Source organism: Ovis aries, chromosome 2, assembly GCF_016772045.2.
Source record: "Ovis aries strain OAR_USU_Benz2616 breed Rambouillet chromosome 2, ARS-UI_Ramb_v3.0, whole genome shotgun sequence".
In the NCBI taxonomy this organism is placed as follows: domain Eukaryota; kingdom Metazoa; phylum Chordata; class Mammalia; order Artiodactyla; family Bovidae; genus Ovis; species Ovis aries.
This window is the reverse complement of record NC_056055.1, coordinates 2543841-2565780: the sequence shown is the minus strand read 5'-3', so window position 1 is coordinate 2565780 and position 21940 is coordinate 2543841. Positions and strand designations below refer to the sequence as shown.

The following is a 21940-nucleotide window of genomic DNA, read 5'->3' as shown; positions in this document are numbered from 1 at the left end:
TTCCTCTACCATTATTGTCTGTTTACTTTTCCAAAATTTTTTTAGCCTTTTTTTTTTTTAAAAAACAAAAGCCTCTGTAAAGTATCACGCGTGCACGTGCGCTCAGCCGCCTTAGTCGGGTCAAGTCTCGTTGCGTCTGCGCAGCCCTGGGGACCGTAGCCCACCAGGCTTCTCTGTCCCTGGGAGGCTCCAGGCAAGAATACTGGAGTGGGCTGCCGTGCTCGCTTCCAGGCTCAACCCAGGGAAGGAACCCACGTCTCCTGCACCGGCTGTATTGCTCGTGAATTCTTTACAGCTGAGCCACCCGGGAAGCCCATAGAGTCTCATTCTTTATACCAACTCCAATATATACAGATTAGAAGTGTTTAATACAATCTTTGAAATAAACTGGAAAGAACTGATACTCATCTTTACCCTTTTTAGCACTCTGGAAAGTAACAAAGGTGCCTGAATCCAAGTTGTCTAAAATAACGAGCGAAAAAAGTCACATGACGAGATTGGAAAGAGGCATGGATTCTTTTTTTTAACCAAGATTTTTGATGGAGAGATCTACTCCCAGATAAAAGATCACTGCCATCTTGTGGCCCTCAGGTTCACACCTAGGATGGGTGAGGCAGGGCTGCGTTGGAAAGCTGTTTGCAGCGACGTGAGAACGGCAGGCTTAAGGGTGAAGAGGAAACGAAGGCAACGGAAGCAGCGGCTCTGGGGTGTGACGTGACCGCATGAGGCCAGAACCTCAGGACGCTCCGGGCACGGCCCTAAGGCAGCAGGTCCCTGGCGATCTGGCCTCAGAGAACTCCTCTAACCTTCCGTTCTCCCAGAGGAGGCTGGTGTGGAGAGAAATCCGCTCCCGACCCACCCCCTCCTACCTCCCCAGCAACTCTCCCCATAGATCCTTCACGGGGTGGAAGGAAATTTGTGTGGAGATAAAATTAAAGTGTGCATGAAGTCAACCTTATTCAATTTGGGCTGATTTGAAATGTAAATATTAATTCTTCGCTTTGCCAGAGGAAGTATCACTCTAAGTATAGTGGTCTTGATTTATTTTAAAAAAAACAAACTCCCCCCGCCCACCCCCCATTACTGTATCTCTGAAAGAAAAGAAAAATGATACAATGCAATAATAGGCAAATTTTAACTATTTATCAAGAACTACAGCAGTCTGTCTTTTTTGGTGAAAAGAACTGTTAACTGAGAACACTCTAAATTTCATAAATACCTGTGTATTTAGGCTTTGATTAAGTGCTCAAATGCTTGCACAATTCTAACTTTCATTTAGAATATCTTAGTTGGAGGGGAAGCAAGGAAGCAGGAACAATGGGGAATGGCTTTCTTAAGTAATCAGCATTACTGTGTTTTGAAATAAGCGCATTAAATTTAAGAACGTAAATGCCTTTTTCTTAGGTGTTCACTGGATTGATGGTTCTATAAGAAAGTATCATAGTGAAGGATAAGACGACTGATATATAAGGGGAGCGAGGCTACTGGCACTATTTCGATGTTTTGCGTTTGAAACTTACCCCGGGAATTCCCGGGGTTGGTACTCTCACTGCCTGGGTTTGATCCCTAGTTGGGGAAGTACGATCTCCAAACCCAGCCGATGTGGCCAAAAGCAAAACAAAAGCGCAGCTACTGGGGTTTTCTTTGCTCTAAGCCCATAGAGATGGGAACCTACGCTGCCAAAAGTGACAGTGAACAAGGAAGCGGGTGTTTCTGATTCTACACAATTAACATTTTTAAAAATAATGTTTCAGGTTGCACATCTCTCTTGAGCAAAAGACAGCATATAAAATACAAAATCATTTTGCCTACCATAGATACCCTGTGGATCCAGAGTAACACCAGCGTAGCTTTCCCTTTTGACACCTTCTGGCTAAAATAAAGGCAAAAAACATCCAGTTAAGAACATAACTAAATTTATATGACTTGAATGCTTGGGTCAATGTGACTACTTTTCCAATTAAATTTTTTTTTAATTGATTGATTTTTGGACAAGGCAAAATACGTTTTAATACTTATATCCATACATCCAGGAACAAAATTTTCTGGCTATGTGCATGATAAGCAGAGCAAACACTGAGATAGAAGGGATGCTATGTGTCAGGTAACTGATCTGAGTGCTCTGTATGTATTAGCTCATCCAACCTCAAAAATACTCCACGAAGTAAGTGCTATTATTACTCCCACATGACATATGAGGAAATCGACAACCAGAGAGGTCAAGAAACTTATCCGATGTCACACTGCTAGGAGGTAGTGGAGCCTGGATTTGAGCTCAGGCAGCGTGGCTCCAGAATCTGTGCGTGGAACACCACGCAAAGATGCACAGAACACAGAACATGCCCTGCACACAATAAGCCGATGTATGCTCACTGAAGTCAGTTTCACGGCTGAAAACAGAATTCAGGGAATGAAGACCTAGGAAGGCCCAGTTGTGTCCTGAAGATTTTCGTCAAGAATAACAGGAGAACATGTGAATTGATAGCTTTTAAGGAATGATAGCATTTAAGAAATGACAGTTTTTTTCCCCTTTTTAACCTGTTTACTCATTTACAAAATGGAAACTTTTCTTGACTATAAATTTTAAACTATAAGTTCGTAAGTCCTGTCTTAGTTATTGCTGTAGCTCCAGTACTTAGCATAATGTCTGGCACAGATTTCAAAACATTTTCCAAAAGCGCTGGGGGAAAAAATACTTCAAAAAATGAAATACCAAAATGTTAAAATTAGATATTTCTGGTTGTAGGGGTTATTGGTGATTTTAATTTTCTTCTCTGTAGTTTTTTGGTATTTCATACGTTCTACAGTGAGCAAGTATCATTGTTTTATTTAAATTTTAAAAACATAATTTCAGACTTAAAAGTTATGAGCAGTCCAAAAATATCTGAGATAGCCTCCACCCGGATTCCCCGACATGTTAACATTTTATTATGTTTGTTATCACTTTCTCTTTCTGTCTCTCTTTCTGAATCATTTAAACATGAGTTGCTGATAACTTCTTTTTCCAGAAAGAAAAAAGTATTTATGAAAGAAGTTTTAAAAAGAATCTTTTTCTTACCACCACTCGTAGTGTTTTTACTAAGATTTCATTTCCAACCGAAGTCTCCAGTGAGAAGCTGAGGTTGTGGAGGCCGATCTCCAGAGGAAGCACGGTGAAGGTAACCAGGTGGCTGGAGGAGCCCTCGATTTTCTGGGGCACACACTTGGAGAATCTTCTCCCCTGAGAGTCAGTGCCTGGGCTTCCCGATGAACAGATCCCCTCCACAGGATGCATTTTAACACAGAACTGAAATATCACCAGTGAACAATGACTTCAAAACACTTTATAATAGGGAAAGCACGCCCTGACTATGTTCGTCTGGACACAAATTCTCCCCGGTGTCTGTCAAATAATCCCTCATATTCTAAGGTGGTAGAGAAAGTTCATTATACAGATTTTCTAAAACACACATACCAGTTGCTACTTGGTGGATTACAGTCCATAGGATTACAAAAAGTCAGACATGACTGAGCAAACACACATTCAGCAATGTGCCACGATGTCCAGAAAGCTCAGCACTGGCTCAGAAACGTCTAATCTTCCTTAGACTGTTACCTACTAAATCGAGTATGACGCTACTGGAGTTCTCTGTCCATGTTGCCACGATAGCGTTTGTTACACCATCTCTTTACATGTTTATGAGACAGTGGGAACCCAGGATCAGGTAGGCCGTGTGCCTTATTCATCTTTGTATCTTACAGCTCAGCCTTTTGTGTTCAATAAGTGGTTTTATGAAAGACTGGAACTCCATCTCCTGGCATTCAAGGCCCTGACTAATATGTCCCCACTAGCTTTTCCAATCTTGCTTTTCATTAACTTCCCATTTGTATCCCATTATACAGCCAGACTGTGGCTCCAGGAAGATCTAAGTTCAAATCTTGGCTCTGCCACTTTCTGTGTGCCCAGAGCACATGGCCCTCCACTGCAGCTTTGTGATGGGGAGAATAATGACACCTACTGACTTCTGGCTCAAATAGTGAGCATTTTCCATCTCCGCTCCAAAATCTAATGACTTACTTTGCAGACTAAGGTCCGTCTAGTCAAGGCTATGGTTTTTCCTGTGGTCATGTATGGATGTGAGAGTTGGACTGTGAAGAAGGCTGAGCACCGAAGAATTGATGCTTTTGAACTGTAGTGTTGGAGAAGACTCTTGAGGGTCCCTTGGACTGCAAGGAGATCCAACCAGTCCATTCTGAAGGAGATCAACCCTGGGATTTCTTTGGAAGGAATGATGCTAAAGCTGAAACTCCAGTACTTTGGCCACCTCATGTGAAGAGATGACTCATTGGAAAAGACTCTGATGCTGGGAGGGATTGGGGGCAGGAGGAGAAGGGGACGACAGAGGATGAGATGGCTGGATGGCATCACGGACTCGATGGACGTGAGTCTGAGTGAACTCCGGGAGATGGTGATGGACAGGGAGGCCTGGTGTGCTGCAGTTCATGGGGTTGCAAAGAGTGGGACACTACTGAGCGGCTGAACTGAACTGAATTGATTGGCTTGAAGAACCCAGGGACAAAGTATAGCGCAGCCACCACAGTGGAAAAATGAAGGAGCTCCAAGTTGTGTATAAACTTTGCTCCAACCTGGCCAACCCTTGAATTATGCACAGCACAGTCTCCAAGCATCGTAGCTAAGGTTAAAAGAACTGGACTGAGATTTCAAAATTTGGGATTGATTAAGTGCAATCCAAATGAAAGCTCTTCAGAGGACTGCAATAGAGTCCAGAGTCTCTGTATCATTTTGTTAAAAAAGCCCAAACTAGCCCAAATGCACTCATCTCACAAGCTAGCAAAGTAATGCTCAAAATTCTCCAAGCCAGGCTTCAACAATGCATGAACCATGAACTTACAGATGTTCAAGCCAGTTTTAGAAAAGGCAGAAGAATCAGAGATCAAATTGCCAACATCCACTAGATCATCAAAACAGCAAAAGAGTTCCAGAAAAACATTTATTTCTGCTTTACTGACTATGCCAAAGCCTTTGACTGTGTGGATCACAATAAACTGGAGAATTCTGAAAGAGATGGGAATCCCAGACCACCTGACCTGCCTCTTGAGAAATCTGTATGCAGGTCAGGAAGCAACAGTTAGAACTGGGCATGGAACAACAGACTGATTTCAAATAGGAAAAGGAGTACAAGGCTGTATATTGTCACCTTACTTATTTAACTTGTATGCAGAGTGCATCATGAGAAACACTGGGCTGGAAGAAGCACAAGCTGGAATCAAGATTGCCGGGAGAAATATCAAGAACCTCAGATGTGCAGATGACACCACCCTGATGGCAGAAAGTGAAGAAGGACTAAAGAGCCTCTTGATGAAAGTGAAAGAGGAGAGTGAAAAAGTTGGCTTAAAGCTCAACATTCAGAAAACGAAGATCATGGCATCTGGCCCCATCATTTCATGGGAAATAGATGGGAAACAGTGTCAGACTTTATTTTTGGGGCTCCAAAATCACTGCAGATGGTGATTGCAGCCATGAAATTAAAAGACGGTTACTCCTTGGAAGAAAAGTTATGACCAACCTAGACAGCATATTCAAAAGCAGAGACATTACTTTGCCAACAAAGGTCTGTCTAGTCAAGGCTATGGTTTTTCCAGTAGTCATGCATGGATGTGAGAGTTGGACTGTGAAGAAAGCTGAGTGCTGAATAATTGATACTTTTGAATTATGGTGTTGGAGAAGACTCTTGAGAGTCCCTTGGACTGCAAGGAGATCCAACCAGTCCATCCTAAAGGAAATCAGTCCAGAATATTCATTGGAAGGACTGATGCTGAAGCTGAAACTCCAATAGTTTGCCCACCTGATGCAAAGACCCTGCTTCTGGGAAAGATTGAAGGCAGGAGGAGAAGGGGACAACAGAGGATGAGATGATTGGATGGCATCACTGACTCAATGGACATAAGTTTGGGTAAACTCCAGGAGTTGGTGATGGACAGGGAGGCCTGGTAGTGCTGCAGTCCATGGAGTTGCAAAGAGTCAGACACGACTGAGCGACTGAACTGAACTGAAAAGAGCCCAAGTGTCAGTGCAAAGTTACTAGGTGTAAACAGATAGGGAAATGTGATCTGCACACAAGTAGAAAGGTGATTAACCAGTAGTTAACCCAACATATTGTGGATGTTCTTGTTTCTTGTTTCAATGTGATGAAGAATGCATTGACAATTTAAAAAAGAAATAAAACATGGCAATACCATGAGACGCGTGACACTTAAATACCGCCTGGTTATAATCACAGCATCGCCGCTTGTGTGGATCCGTGAGCAGTAGTGCAAGCAGTGAAAGGGCCCCACATGGTCTGTGTCACGGCTGCTAAGCTCTGCTACGGGCAACACACACCGATGCGCGCAGCTTTAAACTTATTCATGGACACTGAGAGCTGGATTCCATATAATTCTGATGTGCCATGCCATATGCTCCTTTCACCTCCCACCCACCACCCCCAAACTTGTAGAGATGTGAAAAACATTCTCAGCTTATCCACCCTAGAAGAGGAGGGAGCAGGCCAGTTTTGGCCCACAGGGCATAGATTGCTGACCCCTGACCTACCGCATGAAGCAAAAGAATGAAGAGATGTAAAATATTCAATATCGTAAGCAGGTCAGTTTCCCTTACAGTCCATTCAGTCACTCAGTCGTGTCTGGCTCTTTGCGGCCCCATGAAGTGCAGCACACCAGGCTTCCCTGTCCATCACCAACTCTCGGAGCTTGCTCAGACTCATGTCCATCGAGTTGGTGATGCCATCCAACCATCTCATCCTCTGCCATCCCCTTCTCCTCCTGCCTTCGATCTTTCCCAGCCAGCATCAGTTTCCCTTACAGTAATTTGTAAATTCAGCATGTGCCTGCTAAGTCATTTCAGTTGTGTCCAACTCTTTGTGACCCTATGGATGGTAGGGGCCGGGCTCCTCTCTCCATGGGATTCTCTCTCCATGCCCTCCTCCAGGGGACCTTCCTGACTCAGGGATCAAACCCGAGTCTCTTAAGTCTCCTACACTGGCAGGTAAGTTCTTTACCTCTGGCACCACCTGGGAAGCCCAAATTCAGGATGATACCTATCAAAACCCGAGGACATTTTTAACTAGATCAGCAAGCAATTACTTGACACTTAGAATCTTATAATCAAAAAACTTAAAATAATTCAATTCCGGTGTATATACGTATTTTTGTGTATCAGAGTATGATTAATTGAGGGAAAACATTCAAGCTTAAAGCATATAACTTTATGAGAGTGGAATGGAAATATAAGTTCACAGATAAAAGGAATGGTATATAATCTGTTGTTAATGAGCTTATTTGGGTATTTTTAAATGGATTGTTATGGTATTTAGGTTCTGCTCTATAAAAGTTTGATATAATAGTTTTATTTTTAAAATATAAATACTTAAGTGTTTCCAAAGATATAGATTTGCATATTCTTTGAATTTATGCTGAAAATTTTTAGATGCCAATTTAAAAACGTGCCAACAGGGTACATTTTTTTTCTGAAAAAAATTTTAGGGAGGTATAAGCAAAATTTTTGGAGACCACTGGAATACTTATATCTAAGAATGAAATCACAGCTTTTTTTTTTAATAAAGTGAGATTTTCAGACTGCATTGAGTTCCTGTATAAAGTCCTGTGACTGTGATTTTTCAAGTGAAATCAGTCAGCCTAGTACATAATTTTGTTTAGAAATGTGTTGGGAAAAAGAAGACGAATGGTGGATCTGACAAGGCTGGAGTTTTTCACAGAGTAAACCCAGAGCAAAAGAAGGTAAAGGGGGCTGGTATGTTTTTAACCAGTGAGATTACAATGATGGCTTCTGAATTCTAACCCGAATGAGGAGTGAAGGAAAGGCTTTAGCATGAGAGGGCTGCTGCTGCTAAGTCGCTTCAGTCGTGTCTGACTCTGTGAGACCCCATAGACGGCAGCCCACCAGGCTCCCCCGTCCCTGGGATTCTCCAGGCAAGAACACTGGAGTGGGTTGCCATTTCCTTCTCCGATGCATGAAAGTGAAAAGTGAAAGTGAAGTGGCTCAGTCGTGTCTGGCTCTTAGCGACCCCATGGACTGCAGCCTTCCAGGCTCCTCCATCCATGGGATTTTCCAGGCAAGAGGACTGAGTGGGGTGCCATCGCCTTCTCCTGAGAGGGCTAATGAAGAATAAATGGTATTGAAGTCAGTGAGTTGCAAGTCTCAGCAATGCTGTTGCTGTAGAACTGTAGCTACGAAGTATCAAGGTTCATGAGTCAGAAGGACAGGCGGGAGGTCGTGGTCCATAGGTGAGATGTTTGAAATAAAGTTTTCCAAGGGGGAGGCAAGATGCAAAGTGAAGAGTGTGAATGGCCGAAAGAGGACAGGAAAGGGTTGTTAGAGGCAAAATCAGGAAACTCAAAGTCCAGGCTGATGGATGAACCAAACGTGAGCCTGTGCAGCATGCCGACTATCTCAAGGACCGTGTTCTTCATCAACGGGAACTGTATGAATGATTTTAACTTTTCTTCTTCCCTTCACTGAGTTTTTATTTTTTGTGTGTACATGGTAATTCCATTAATAGAATTCTCAGAAGACTAGGGACATCTTCATTTTTTCCCCATTTATTGAACGTACCATAAATATTTACTTACCTGAATCCCAGATGTTCTATAGTTGTAAACAGTTCCACTCAGTTGGATCTGTTCCCCTCGTACAACAGAATATGGTATATTCATTTCCAGGAAGACGCTTTTGAACACCTTTGCTTTCAGAGTATTAGCCACACATATACCTTCAGCCCCAGTAAAAGCAAAGTTGAGGTGAATTAGGAAATTCTCATAATACCTTATCAGTACTAAAATGTTTCAGATTTGCTTTGCTTCAAGGAAAAATGAATGCTAGATCATGTTTTTTCTCTGCCTTGTTATCCCTATGGATTTTTCCTTGAATTTTCTATGCACTGATTTTTAAAAACTGGGCTATAATTGACATGTAACATTATAGTAGCTTCAGGTGTACAGCAGAGTGATTCGATATTTGTATACATTGTAAATGGTCACCCCAATAAGTCTAGTTAACATCCACCACCATATGTATTACACAACGTTTTTCTTGTGGTGAGATAGTTTAAGGCCTATTCTTATATCATTGATCTTCGTTCAATAATTACTGGTATTAACAGAAAACTGTGTTTGTCCAAAACATATTTAATTCTATTTAAGGAGTGAGAATGATTACTAACCGAAGCACCAAATCTCCTTTTTAGATACTCATTACAGGTTCCATTTAACAGGCATGAAATTTTGGTTGTGGAAGCCAAGATTTATAAGAATACAAAACAGAAAGCAAACCAACAAGCCAGGCCTGAAGTTATTTGTAAAGAGTCTGCACTAAATCACCACAAAAGGGGACTAGTCCAGGAGGGAAATCCTGTATCTGTCTCTAATACCACTCCATCTTCTAGTCACTGAGAATAAAACAAGAAAAATGGGGGCTTCACCTCCATCTTTACAAAATGATGACTAATTGGAGAACAAAAGAGACTGATACAGTCCGAGATGTGAGCTTATCTAAGCCTCCTTGTAATACACTATAAACAGACTTTAAGAAACGGCACCACTTAAGTTCTGGATAAACTAAAAAGACAGTAATTTTTAAAAAACCCTGCGTTTTTGCCAAATCAGATCACTCTTCACGTAAATATATAACTTCAATTTGCTTACCACTGTTTGAAATTCCAACACCTTGAACTTCCCAGGTAGTTAGAGAATCAGGCAGCACAAACTGCAGTTGGCTTCTGAAAGTTAAAATGTTGATATTCAGATACAGTGGGACACTTACTAACCAAAGCTGTCAACTTGCAGAATTTCTGCCTCACATACTTTAGAAGAAGGAAATCACGCCAGAACAAAATCACATCAGGTCTTAAGGAGAGATCAAGCAAGGAAAATATATCCAGTAACTCTTATACTCGTTCCATACGTTTACGTATTTTACTGGGATGATGAGAATTCAAACTTGGAAGGATACCTTTGAAACACTGCAAACTCAAAACATACAGTTCAAAGAAAAAATTATGTTTATCATCTTGTTGTTTAGTTGCTAAGTCGCGTCTCCCTCTTTTGTGTGACCCCATGAACTGTTTATTGCGTAGTGTGTTCTAAAATAGGGAAGCAAACTACTAATGTATCTTAAAACTGCCCATAACAAAGCTGACATAACTAAAAATTTCTGATGAAGATCAAGCTTGTACTCATTCAACAAACAACGATTGTGCATCAAGTTTGTATCAAGCATAGCACTAAATACCGAGTATACAGGACTCGCTGATGCCGTTCTGCTCTCCAGCGGTTAGTTCACAGTCTATATTCAGTAAATAAATTGTACCGATAAGACAGAAAAAGTTCAGAGGCAGTGCGCATGGATTCAACACATTTGTTTTAGCGCCTCTGCAAGCTGGACCCTGTGCCAGGTATTGGATATAAAACTGGTCTGAATTTAGTCCTTGCTCTGGAAGTATTTACATTTTAACGTGATAGGTAGTTATTAGACTGCGTGATATGTGTAACAGGGTTCATTGAAGGGGTAATACATCCAATCATTAGGTGGGAACAGTGGTAGAAAGGCTTTTGAAGGGAAATGCAAGGCAAGGGGCAATGTCAGACGAAGTGGACGACACTGAGGAGGAGGAATCTGCGGGACAAGGGTGGAGACCCGGGGACCCAGAAGAAATCGGATGTCAGGCCCTGGACTCACTGCCTTGATTGCTCCTTGGAAAGTCTGTGCTTTGAGATCCCGTCCACCCCCACTCCTGGCCACCTGAGGAGGGGTGACCTGCAGGGAAGCAGCACTGTTTTCAGTGCCGGGTACAGAGTAGGCATTCCATAAACAAGTGCTGAATAAGGACTTTAACAGGAAAAGAACCTTTCTCCCCATTAATCAATGTTTGCTTTGTAGTTACAGATATTTCAGGATGAAAACAGCTGTGTAATACAGCATAGAGCACACAGTTGTGCTTGGCAAAGACTAACTGAAATGGAATGAAGCTGAATGGAATAGTACCCTTCTTCCCCAGGAGTTGATCTTGTCGTGGAACTAATTCTCAGACAAATCACATGTAAAAAAAAAAAAAAAAGTAAAATTTGACCCAGTGGTGGTATGATCTTAACTCCTAAATAAACTGTTGGGAAATGGGTAGCTTCCAGATTTTTGGTTATATTTTCCGTATTTTTCAGAGGAATGTCAAAGAAATATAATACCTTTTCGGGACATGATGAACTTCCCATAGCCAGCTTTCTGGAAAATAGCTTCTTATTTCTGGTTTGGTTACTGGTAAAAGAGACTTTACATCTAGGGGGGAAAGTATATATGATTATGGAAAAACAGCAAAAATTCTACCTAGGGCTGAATTTTTAAATGTAGACATTAATCAATAGCTTAAGTATTTCTGAAAGGTCAATGAAACATTTTGTTTAGCAGTTTCAAAATAAAACAATAAAGGCCTACTAGGATTTCTCCACTAGTAGCTCTGACAAAATGAATAAAGCATAAAAATATATTTAATAACTTTTTTCCTAAATTGCTAAATGTTTCATGTTCTGAAAATTGTACAAAATACTAATTAGTCTATAAAGTCTAATATAAAGTAAAGTAAACCCCTATAAAGTAAATCCCTATCTATTGCAGGGATTTTCCTGGTGGTCCAGTGGCTACGACTCTGGGCTCCCGATGCAGGGGCCCTGGGTTTGACCCCTGGTCAGGGAACTAAATCCCACAGGCCACAACTAAGGCCCAGTGCAGCCAAATAAATAAGTAAAAGTTTAAAAGTTATTTACATTTAAAAATCACAACAATTGTTATTGTTTCATAAAATAAGGAAGTTTATGCGATTCTTTGCCTTACCGCAGACATTTATTTATATTTCCTTTAATAAAAATGAGCAGAATCTCTGCTTATGTCCAAGATGTTCTGATACGGACTAGAGTTACTTCTCTGCCTTAAAAAAAACTAGAAACCAGACACAACAGCTTGCTTTCAGATATTAGAGCATAAGTGAGCCAGATCAGGGATCCCTCAGGGAAGGGAGATAGATTAGGTAAACCCCCAAATTATCCAGGTTTACTGTCTGGAGGCAGTTTACAGGCTTCAGAGCAGAGAGAGAAACCCAAACAGACCCTGGCAGAGTTGCAACACCAGGCGTGAGATTTGGGAGGCTAAGCTGTCAAGAACAAGGAACAGAGGAGAGAACTAGAGAGGCTGAATTCCAGGCAACTGATGCCAACCCAGATGATTCGAGTTGAAAACCTGGACCATGAGAAATGGATTTGCACTAGATTGTTCATAAACAATACTGCACATAATACGCAAAAATCTGAAAACAACCTACGTATATCTAATGACTTGGTTTCAACAAATGGCCACAAGAGTTTATTTCTGCAGAAATATATCCACTCAGAACAATAACATTTAAGACATACTGTTAAGCAAAACAATCAAACAGGATCTATCCTGTTTTTGCTTTGACTGTATATGAATGAACTGAAACTCCTAAAAGTTCTGGAAACCTGTTAATTCTGAAGATGTATATGGTGGTTTCAATTGAAATAAGATTTCAACTTTTATGTAAGTACATTTAACTTTATGCTACACTTTGAAATCTTTTGCTATATTTGGTCAGTATAGGTACAAACAGGATTTTAACGGTTGTAATATCATAGAATCACGAAATTTTAGAACTCAAAGGCATATTAGATGTCATCTGGCCCAAGTTTCTTGCTTTAAAAATGAGGAGAGTGAGGCTCAGAGAGGATGAAAAATCATTTACGTTTATAGACTGAGTCAGCTTCAGACTCGCCTGGGTGTTGACTAAGGGCGAGAGCACTCTGCTCTATACCGTATTCACCTCTTCTGATTCCCGAAAGTGACAACAATTTTTTTTCTGAAGAGCATTTACAAGTTATCTTTTCTACTTTCCATTTTAAGCAGAGCATGAACACCGCCTTTTTTGGCAGCATAAAGTTACATCAAATTTTTCATATTTTCCGATAGAAAATGCCAAACTTACGGAGCCTTCCTAGTTGGATATTTTTGTAAGTCTTGTTAGCCCGGAACTCGCTTGCGATGGCACAACATTCCTTGAATGCTTTGATACATATGGGGCCTTTCTTAATCCGAGCGGCTCGCTGCTCACAGTTTTCATCATCGTTCCGATGGGCTCCGTCATAACAACATCTCTTCACATTTATGTGTTTGTATTTAGCGGCTGAAACGATCATAATTCAAATGCCCTTGATCATGCACAGAGTCAAACATCTCAGGCTTAGAACGGCTCTCGAGGGATGCCCGGTTTCTGCTGCCACAGGGTCCCTGGCCCACAACAGTCGAGGCTGGTGGGCTGCCCGGCCTCCTTGTGGAACTGCCATAGGAAGAGTGTGGCCTCATAAAGTAGTCCCTTGTCCATTCTGATTCGCACTAAATGTTTGTGGGCTTCCTGCAACTCACCTAAGTGCTGTCTTTTGAAACGAGCACCTTGGATTCAGCACCCTTTTGAATAAAGCAAGTTAATCTGAGAAGTCTGCAAAATATTTGAAGATAGTCATCACTATTCAAGTATGCTCTTCAAGCTAAATATCCCATTTTTTTCAAATGTTTCTTGCAGTTTGTACACCTTAATCAATGGCATCATCCTTCATCATAAATGCTTGGATTGACCAATATCTCTCTTTTGGTATCATTAAAACTCAGAGTGAAAGCCAGGATTAAAATGACGTATAAAAATGCAAAGTATTCTTGTTTTGCTATAAACACCCTTATTGTTTGAGCTCAGGTCACTGGCTCCGGGTTCAGCGTTCTTTCTACTGTATCATTGCCAGTTATCATATCTCTGTTTAAATAATACTTAACAATAATTTCTATTGGGCTTATTCCTCCCAATAATCCAACCGACTCTTAAGTAGTAAATGTATGCAAGAAGAGATAGACATCTAGGTATATCTCGGAGTTAATTAAACCATGGATTTTGTTAGAATAAAATGGAAGAATGTAATTTTAGTCCCTAGATGAAGTTTGCAGAGAGGAATATTTGTAACAAATAAAAGTTAATCTTTTATATTTTAAAGGTAGAAATAATAAAGACTTATTTCCCTTAGCTTAGGGTTATGGCAAATGAACTACTGGATTTGTTTAGATGAATCTTTCCGAGGGAGATGCGCTACGTGTCTGTATATCGCTCCCTTTTCATCCATTCATCTGAACGAGGAGAAATTACGTGATGTTCAGTTTCTCCAGCCTTTGAATTACATGATCATAACCTTTTGACAATCACACGAAATCTTAATAATACCTTCTTCCTCTATCTTCTTTTTCAGCATTCTCTTTGGCCTGAGAATTTCCTTACAAGGTTCATCTGTTTTAAAAAGATAAAGAAAAAAAGGAGGGGGAAAAGAGATAAAAATCTCAAAAAACACAAAATTCCAAGGAATTATTTTTTTTAAAAAACATTCACATAACTCATTCAACAAATACTGAGAACCTGGTTTTGACCAAGCTCTGTACACTACACATCCCAGTGTGACTTGTTTTCGGAGGGGCCCACGATCTGTTGTTACACAGTTTGACTTGTTTGATCTGAGTTTGGTTTTAGATCCTATCACCTTTGTGATCCACTCATTACAGGGAAATACCTGAGCCCTTAGGAGTGAGCCAAGTTTTTGTTAGGTATGCTATTTTAATTATTTTCTGTGCTTATATTATTATAAGTAATAGTATCAAGCGTAATTATGAACAGTTTTAAAACCACAGGAAGAAAACGATTAAGGTGTGGTCCTTGCCCGTAAAGAATTCCCAGTGCAGTGACCAAAACAAGATGGGTCACTAAGTTTAAGGCCAGATAGTGGAGTTGGTGATGGACAGGGAGGCCTGGCGTGCTGCGGTTCCTGGGGTCACAAAGAGTCAGACACGACTGAGCGACTGAACTGAACTGAACTGAACTGAACTGAACTGAGTGATGTACTTCTATTGAATTACTTATAAATAGACCTAGTCCCTATAGTAGTCCTCCTATTAAAGGAGAGGAAGTGATCGATTCTATACGAGGAAGAGCTTGCACAGAGGAGATGAGTCGTCCACTAGCTTCTGCAGGCTGATGAAAGGGAGAGCAGTCCTAATGAGGAAAAGTCAAAGACGTAACACAGGCTAGTGCCACCCATAACTACACTTGGTTCTCTGTGGCATAAACGTAAGGTCCCGTAGAGTGGGATGAGAAACAGCTGCAAAGAGCTGGGGAGAAGATCACGGAGGGTCTGGAGCATTACAGAAAAGAATTTGTACTTTATCTTGAAGGCTAATGAAACCATTTGTACAGAGGAGTTACCCAGTCATGTCACCATAAGATCAGTGTAGCGAATTATTCTGGAGGAGGGACAACAACGAAGTCTGGGAGGCAAACTGTTCACGTAAATTTCAGTAACCAGTTTGAAGAGTAAACAAGAATCGGTGTTTTTTACCGTCTTCTCGGGTGTGATCTGCGTTTGCGTTGGTGAGGAAGGTGAGTCCGGCTAGATAGAACACGTCTGCATTGTCACGGCCACCACCTGCCCCGCAGCCCAGGTCACTCGTCTCTAAAGTTTGAAATACCTGTTCAGAGGTACTTAGTTAATTTAGTAATTCTTAGCACGCTTCCTAAAAGGCGAAATAGTAAGCCTAATCAGATACGGAAATCATTCCTCTGAAAAACTAAAGGTACAAACTGTTATATGAGCCTAACAAATCTGGGAAATGCACGGGCCTATCATTTATCAAATGGCCAAAGACCGAATTTCCCGACTTCCTTCCTTTAGTTTGTTCTTAAAAATACATGCCTATTCAAAATTAAATCAGGAACTAAGTTTCAAGCTTCGATGAGACGATGCCTCGAAATCGACCATGCTGTTTCGTACGTAGAGTGCATACTGTAATCAATATAATGTCCAAAAGAGGATAAATGAGTGCACGTGTAAGTGAATCAACAAGCTAGCTTTTGAATCACTGAAAGATTAAAAAAAAAAATCAGCGGATTCTCTCGTATTTTGGGAAAGAGGGCTCTAGGTTCTAAGTGAACGAGAATTTGTTTGGGGGAAGGCTTTTCCCAGTTTTAATTTTGACCCCAAATAGTTTTCCTTTCTGAATATGTTTAACTTAATAGTTTCTCAGTTCTTTCTTCCTTCTTCAAAGAAACTCAAGTCTAGAAAATTGTAGCAGAGCACAGGGGAGGTAAGGGCTTCCCTGGGGGCTCAGCTGGTAAAGAACCCGCCTGCAATGTGGGAGACCTGGGTTCAGTCCCTGGGTTGGGAAGACCCCCTGGAGAAGGGAAAGGCTACCCACTCCAGTGTTCTGGCCTAGAGAATTCTGAGGACTGTATAGTCCATGGGGTGGCAAAGAGTCGGACACGACTGAACAACCGTTACTTCTCATAGGGGAGGTAAATGGGAACATAGAGGAGAAGAGTCTGCCTGCAATGCAGGAGACCCTGGTTCGATTCTTGGGTTGGGAAGATCCCCTGGGGAAAGGATAGGCTATCCTCTCCAGTATTCTTATGCTTCCCTTGCGGCTTAGCTGGTAAAGAATTCGCCTGCAATGCAGGAGACTTGGGTTTGATCCCTGGGTTGGGAAGATCCTCTGGAGAAGGAAAAGGCCACCCACTCCAGTACTCTGGCCTGGAGAATCCCATGGGCTGTATAGTCCATGGGGTCACAAAGAGTCAGACGTGACTCAGCAATTTTCACTTTCACTTTCAGAGTAAATGAATAATTTTCAGATTCTTCTGGGCCACAGATTTTAATGAGTAAAAAAAAGGAAACAAAAGCAAAAATCCCCCAGAGCTTGCCTATTCATTCTTCCTTGGTGCTGCTACTGTAAAGTCCCCTGCTCCCAAATCTCCAAACCCTACCAATCAGTGGTACTCTGGCCCCATGAATGTCACTACTATCACGATCATATGCTTTTAAAGTGCTTAACTCCATACTTGGAAAAGTGAAAAAGGACAGACCTGGGCTTTGGAGACTAGCATGATGGCTTACCTTCCTAAGAGCCCCTGTTCTGAGAAGACTGTGTCAGCAGAAAAGCAAGTCTAGTCCGCATTTAGTTCTTTCCCCACCACTCACCCTAATGGCCCATTCGTGAAGCACTGCCTCGGGCCACCCCAGTAACGAACGTCACACACTACTTAACTCTTTCCAGGGGCCTCTTGGCTGTCCTTTGCACCCCATATATAGCACTGTCCACCGCTGTCAAAGCCACCCAGGAATCCAGCTCAGTTTCCATAGTAAGAGATACACGTTGGCCAGGGGAATACGTATCTGTCCTTGGAGACAGATGAACCTAAAGGTCATTTGGAAAAGAAAATAATCATTTGTACGACACAAAACTTCACAGATAGCTGCATTTACAGCCCCTTTATTCAGGAGAAAATCTGACTGGGACTTGTAACTTGTGGCTTACCTCAAGCTGGTTGCCACACTTTTCCTCGATATTTAACCAGACTGAATCAGACACTAATTCTGCAGTCTGCTCCCCTGTAACGATGTAATAGACCAGGAGACGGGCGGAAGGAACCATGTCCTGTGTCACTGGGATGTTTATACTTTGATAAGCTGAATCCGAAAGTTTATCCCTTGTGCCATAGTGAACAATTTTGCCCTTGGATAAAATCTAAAAATAAACAGCAGCAGAAATGGTGATTACAACACATAACCTTTGCTTTAGGATAGAGCTTGGGAGTGAGAGTAGAAATTGTGTTAAAGAAAAAGAAAATTTACATTGCCAGGGCCTACTATGTGCCAGGAACTTCATGTTCAATTAACTCTTTTAGTTTCCATGATAACCAGAAGGTTGGGAATACTATCTCCATTGTGCAGATGAAGGGACTGAAGTTCAGGAATTAACTAGATGTCATTTAAATTTTTTCCTTAAAACTGTTGAAAGAAAGTCATCATCACTTGTGTGGCCTGAACTTCAGAATAATTAATCCCATTGCTTTGGTAATTGTCATGAAGCCTATGACATTTTTTTTGGATTCTTTCCTAGCTTTCACTGACAGCCTTGACTGATCCCTCTGTTTAATGTAAGTGACGTAATAGGGATACTCCTGGAGCAGGTTTGAAATGATTCAACCCTTAAGAGAAGGATTTGGGTCCCTCCTGTATTACACTGAAATGCACATATTTTAAACGGGTCTAGGCAGGCAATCTGTGGCCATGAAGTAGAGCAGAGGTAATGTGAGAATTTAATCAGGCTCTCTCTGCGGAGGACTCGAGCTCTCTTTGGTGAAGGGCACGTCACATGGAGAATCAGAGGTTCCCAGTTCTGATCGTGACCTTTCTCTTCCAAGTTGGGTGACTGTGGTGAGTCTTAAGTCCTTGGTCCCTCAGCTTCCTCTTCTGTGAAACAGTCATGAAAATCATGCCCTGTCTCAAAGGCTTTTGAAAAACTGGCTATTCAATCAGGTGATGTTCTTGGAAGTGCTTTGTAAGAACTTATGTCAGGGATCATTCTAACACTTCTCTGTAAGCAAAGGACAGTCAGGTAAATCTATCACTATTATACTTACCAAGTAATTGTAGTGAGTTATTTTGTCAATATACGGACTTCTGGGTGTGACAACGATACTCAGATGTTCTCCCACAAGCAAATGTTTATCGTTTTCTGTCCAGTCAATATAAAGGTAGCTTTGGCTGAGAGATGAATACGCTACTGCTCGGTAATCTTTACTGGCCTGATTTTCTTCGGGAAGGTCTAGATCCTCTGTCTTGATCTGAAAAGGAAAAAAAAAAAGTTAAACAAAGATACGTGGAATGTGACGTGAAGGTATGTTTTCTGTGAAACACACCTTTTAAATTCCTTTCTTTGCTTTATACATTTCTAAATTTCACAACACCAATTGCTAAAGAAAAAGAAATCCACTCCTCCAATGTGTTTGTAACAGCTGTGGTATCAGATAACTTTACAGAGGCTATGGGCAATAACTGGGATAATACGGGACTGTGGGTTATGGTGGGAAAGTCCGGTGAAGTGAAAACAGAGTGATGCTCATGGAACAAACACCGGCATCCTCCCTGAAGTGTCATGGTGAGCTTGGGATTCTTCTCTTATGGGTTACAGGCCCCGAGGACTGGGGACAGGAGTTGTGGATGGACAGGACACAGACTTTTGGCCCAGTTTCACTGTGAAGCCGTGGCACAGGCAAGGGCTTACCAACAGAGTGGGGCAGGAGTGATATCATGGCAGTGATATCAGCCTTTGACAGCAGAGAGGTTAATATCTGGGGTGAGATATACATTGGTTTGCATTCAAGAGCCATCATCATTTATTAAGTCTGGATAAGTTATTTAACCACAAGAGAGGTTAAAAGCCTCTGTTTCCTCAGCAGCAAAATGGCAAAGACAGTATTCTCTGATTCAGAGAGCTGACTAAATGGGTATGGAATGTGTTCTACATAAAGCTCTTAGTACGATGTCTAGCGCGTCATACGGGCTCAGCAGATGACAGCGAATCTGTGCAGCTGACATGCTGTCAATGTCACTGACACACATGATTAAGTTATTTTTTACCTGGACTTTATCCTAAATATTATTTGCTGGGAGAGAAGACTATTAAGTGAACTTTCAGATAGAGTAATTCATATAGCTAGAAAAAAAAGAGAGGATTCCACATTTGACCCCTCTGTGGCCCTGAAGAGAGACAAAAGTTTGCGAGGTGGGAAAGAGAATTTTCTATCACTAATTTTCATTGCTATTCCTATTTCATGCTTCTAGATTTTAATACAGTCTTACTAATGCAAGAGAAAATAATTCACCTGAAATAAAAACTGATACATTTATCTTCCTAAACGACCATTCAGTTAATTTGAAGATTGCCTCTGGTGCTTTTTTTTTTTCCTTTGGTTGCAAAATTGTGGAACTGTTTGCTGGACTCATGTCTAAAATCTGCCACATTTTTTTCTGCACATTGGCCAAAACACACAGTCAAAAGTACACACTGTCCTAGAAAATTTAACAGGAGAATTCAGCTCACATTAAACTCCAGCACCGTCACTTCAGATGGGAGATTCACCACAAAAGAAGCTACTCCGTCACTGGAACGTGTTACACTCTTTTTCGACTCCAAGTCAGATATCTCTTGGTTCACGTCGAACGTTCTTGCGCTCAGGGTCACCGGTATCCCTCCTACTAAATGGTCAAATGAATCCTTGACTTGCACCTGTTTGCCAGAACAGTCCAAATTCATTTCCACAGCTCATCACTTCTTTTAAAGCAAAACAGTTCTGAAATAATTTTCCTTTCTCCTCACCAGTGTATAAATTATTCATATTCAATTAACTAAAGAGAAGCATGTTCTCATCTTATATATAAAAGAGTCTACTCTTATTTAGTTAAACCATTCTTGAATGGATTCCCCTGTATATCAAGAAGACTCAGAACATAAGCACTGTATTAGGCCTGCCAAGTAGATGAGATAAGGTCTTCTGCTCTTTCATTTCTGTGTTTCTTCAACTGGTTGAGAACTAGATAAAAGAGAAAATGAAGCAGTCACTTCTGGGAATTAATCTCTTAGATATGAGAGATAATAGTATAGCGCTTAGTCGCTCAGTCGTGTCCGACTCTTTGCAACCCATGGAATGTAGCCTTCCAGGCTTCACTGTCCACGGGGTTTCTCCAAGCTAGAATACTGGAGTGGGTTGCACGCCCTTCTCCAGGGGATCTTCCCCACCCAGGAACCAAACCTGGGTCTCCTGCATTTTAGGAAGATTCTTTACCAGCTGAACTACCAGAGAAGCCCCATGAGAAACAACAAATACATTTTTTTCTCCTTAAACTCTACCTCTCATTGCCATGCATATGCTAAATTCAAATAGAATTTCCACAAAGGTTTTACATTATTTATTTTTATATGTGATGTGAAATATATAGAGATATATAGTATATAAAAATATTTATATAAAGATAAATATATAATACATAGACATTTGAAAATAATAAATATATTCTATATAGTGACATATTTTATGATCTTTTGTACATATTGTATTAATACCCTCTATAATAAATTGTAAATTATCATATGCACTATACAGTAACATGTTATATATTATTAAATGTGTTGTATATGTATTAAGAAGTTATAAGCATGTCCAAAGGTTGCTTGGGGTCTGATAAATCTTTTTCTCTTAAAAGCCAGTGATCTACAGCTTTCTAAAGGATAGGGAATAAAAAGATTCATTTTATAAATGTAATAAAACATAGTATATGTAATAGAGTATGTTTTACATAATATATAATCAGATATAGAATACTAAATTCAATGAAATATAATTACAAAGTCAGATAAATGTTTTAGCTCCATACTATCAGCATTTTAAAAAGGAAAAGAGGAAGAAGGAGAGAAAATATTGAAAAGGAGAAAAAAAAACAAAAACCGGAGAGGAAAGAGTCAGGGACAGACAGAAAAGTGTTGAGATGGAAAGGACAGGGAACGATACAGAGAGATGAGCTCCGACGGCGTCACGTGCAGAGGCCGAGTGAAGAGCACAGCAGTGCCCCCTCAGGCCATGGGAAATAAACACACAGAGAAAGGGGTTTATTCTCAAGGAACGACATCTCTGTCTTAAGGCTTTTTAAGAACGTGTTGTCAAATGATTTTAAATGTTAGTATTTTTTTGAACTATAGACATATGGAGCTTTATTTATAACACATATCGTTAAGGTAAGGCTCATTTAGGGAATGCCTAACACGGGCTATCCTACTAAATGCTGATACTGTCCTAAGGTTTGATATTGTTCCCAAGAGAGAAGCTGGCTGGCGGTTCCCACTGCTGACCACACTGTCGGAGGGGCAGATCTCGCGCACGGACTGAGCTCCCTCTGTGCTTTGCCTCTCCTTTACCCTTCCTTTGCTTGCCAGCCCCCCATA

At 41.0% G+C, this 21940-nt stretch overlaps 1 protein-coding gene across 1 annotated transcript in view; it reads right to left on the bottom strand.

Moving 5' to 3' along the window:
• The window catches only part of C5 (complement C5), an 89931-nt gene that overhangs the window by 40851 nt on the left and 27140 nt on the right, over positions 1-21940 (bottom strand). The window contains exons 11-22 of the mRNA XM_004003966.4: positions 20045-20230; positions 18582-18785; positions 17474-17683; positions 17204-17353; positions 15502-15631; positions 14340-14402; positions 13062-13259; positions 11257-11347; positions 9721-9794; positions 8650-8789; positions 3059-3286; positions 1813-1873 (exon numbers count right to left, since the gene is read on the bottom strand). Of these exons, the coding sequence (XP_004004015.2) occupies positions 1813-1873; positions 3059-3286; positions 8650-8789; positions 9721-9794; positions 11257-11347; positions 13062-13259; positions 14340-14402; positions 15502-15631; positions 17204-17353; positions 17474-17683; positions 18582-18785; positions 20045-20230 (1735 nt within the window). The remainder of the gene's footprint in view (positions 1-1812; positions 1874-3058; positions 3287-8649; positions 8790-9720; positions 9795-11256; positions 11348-13061; positions 13260-14339; positions 14403-15501; positions 15632-17203; positions 17354-17473; positions 17684-18581; positions 18786-20044; positions 20231-21940) is intronic.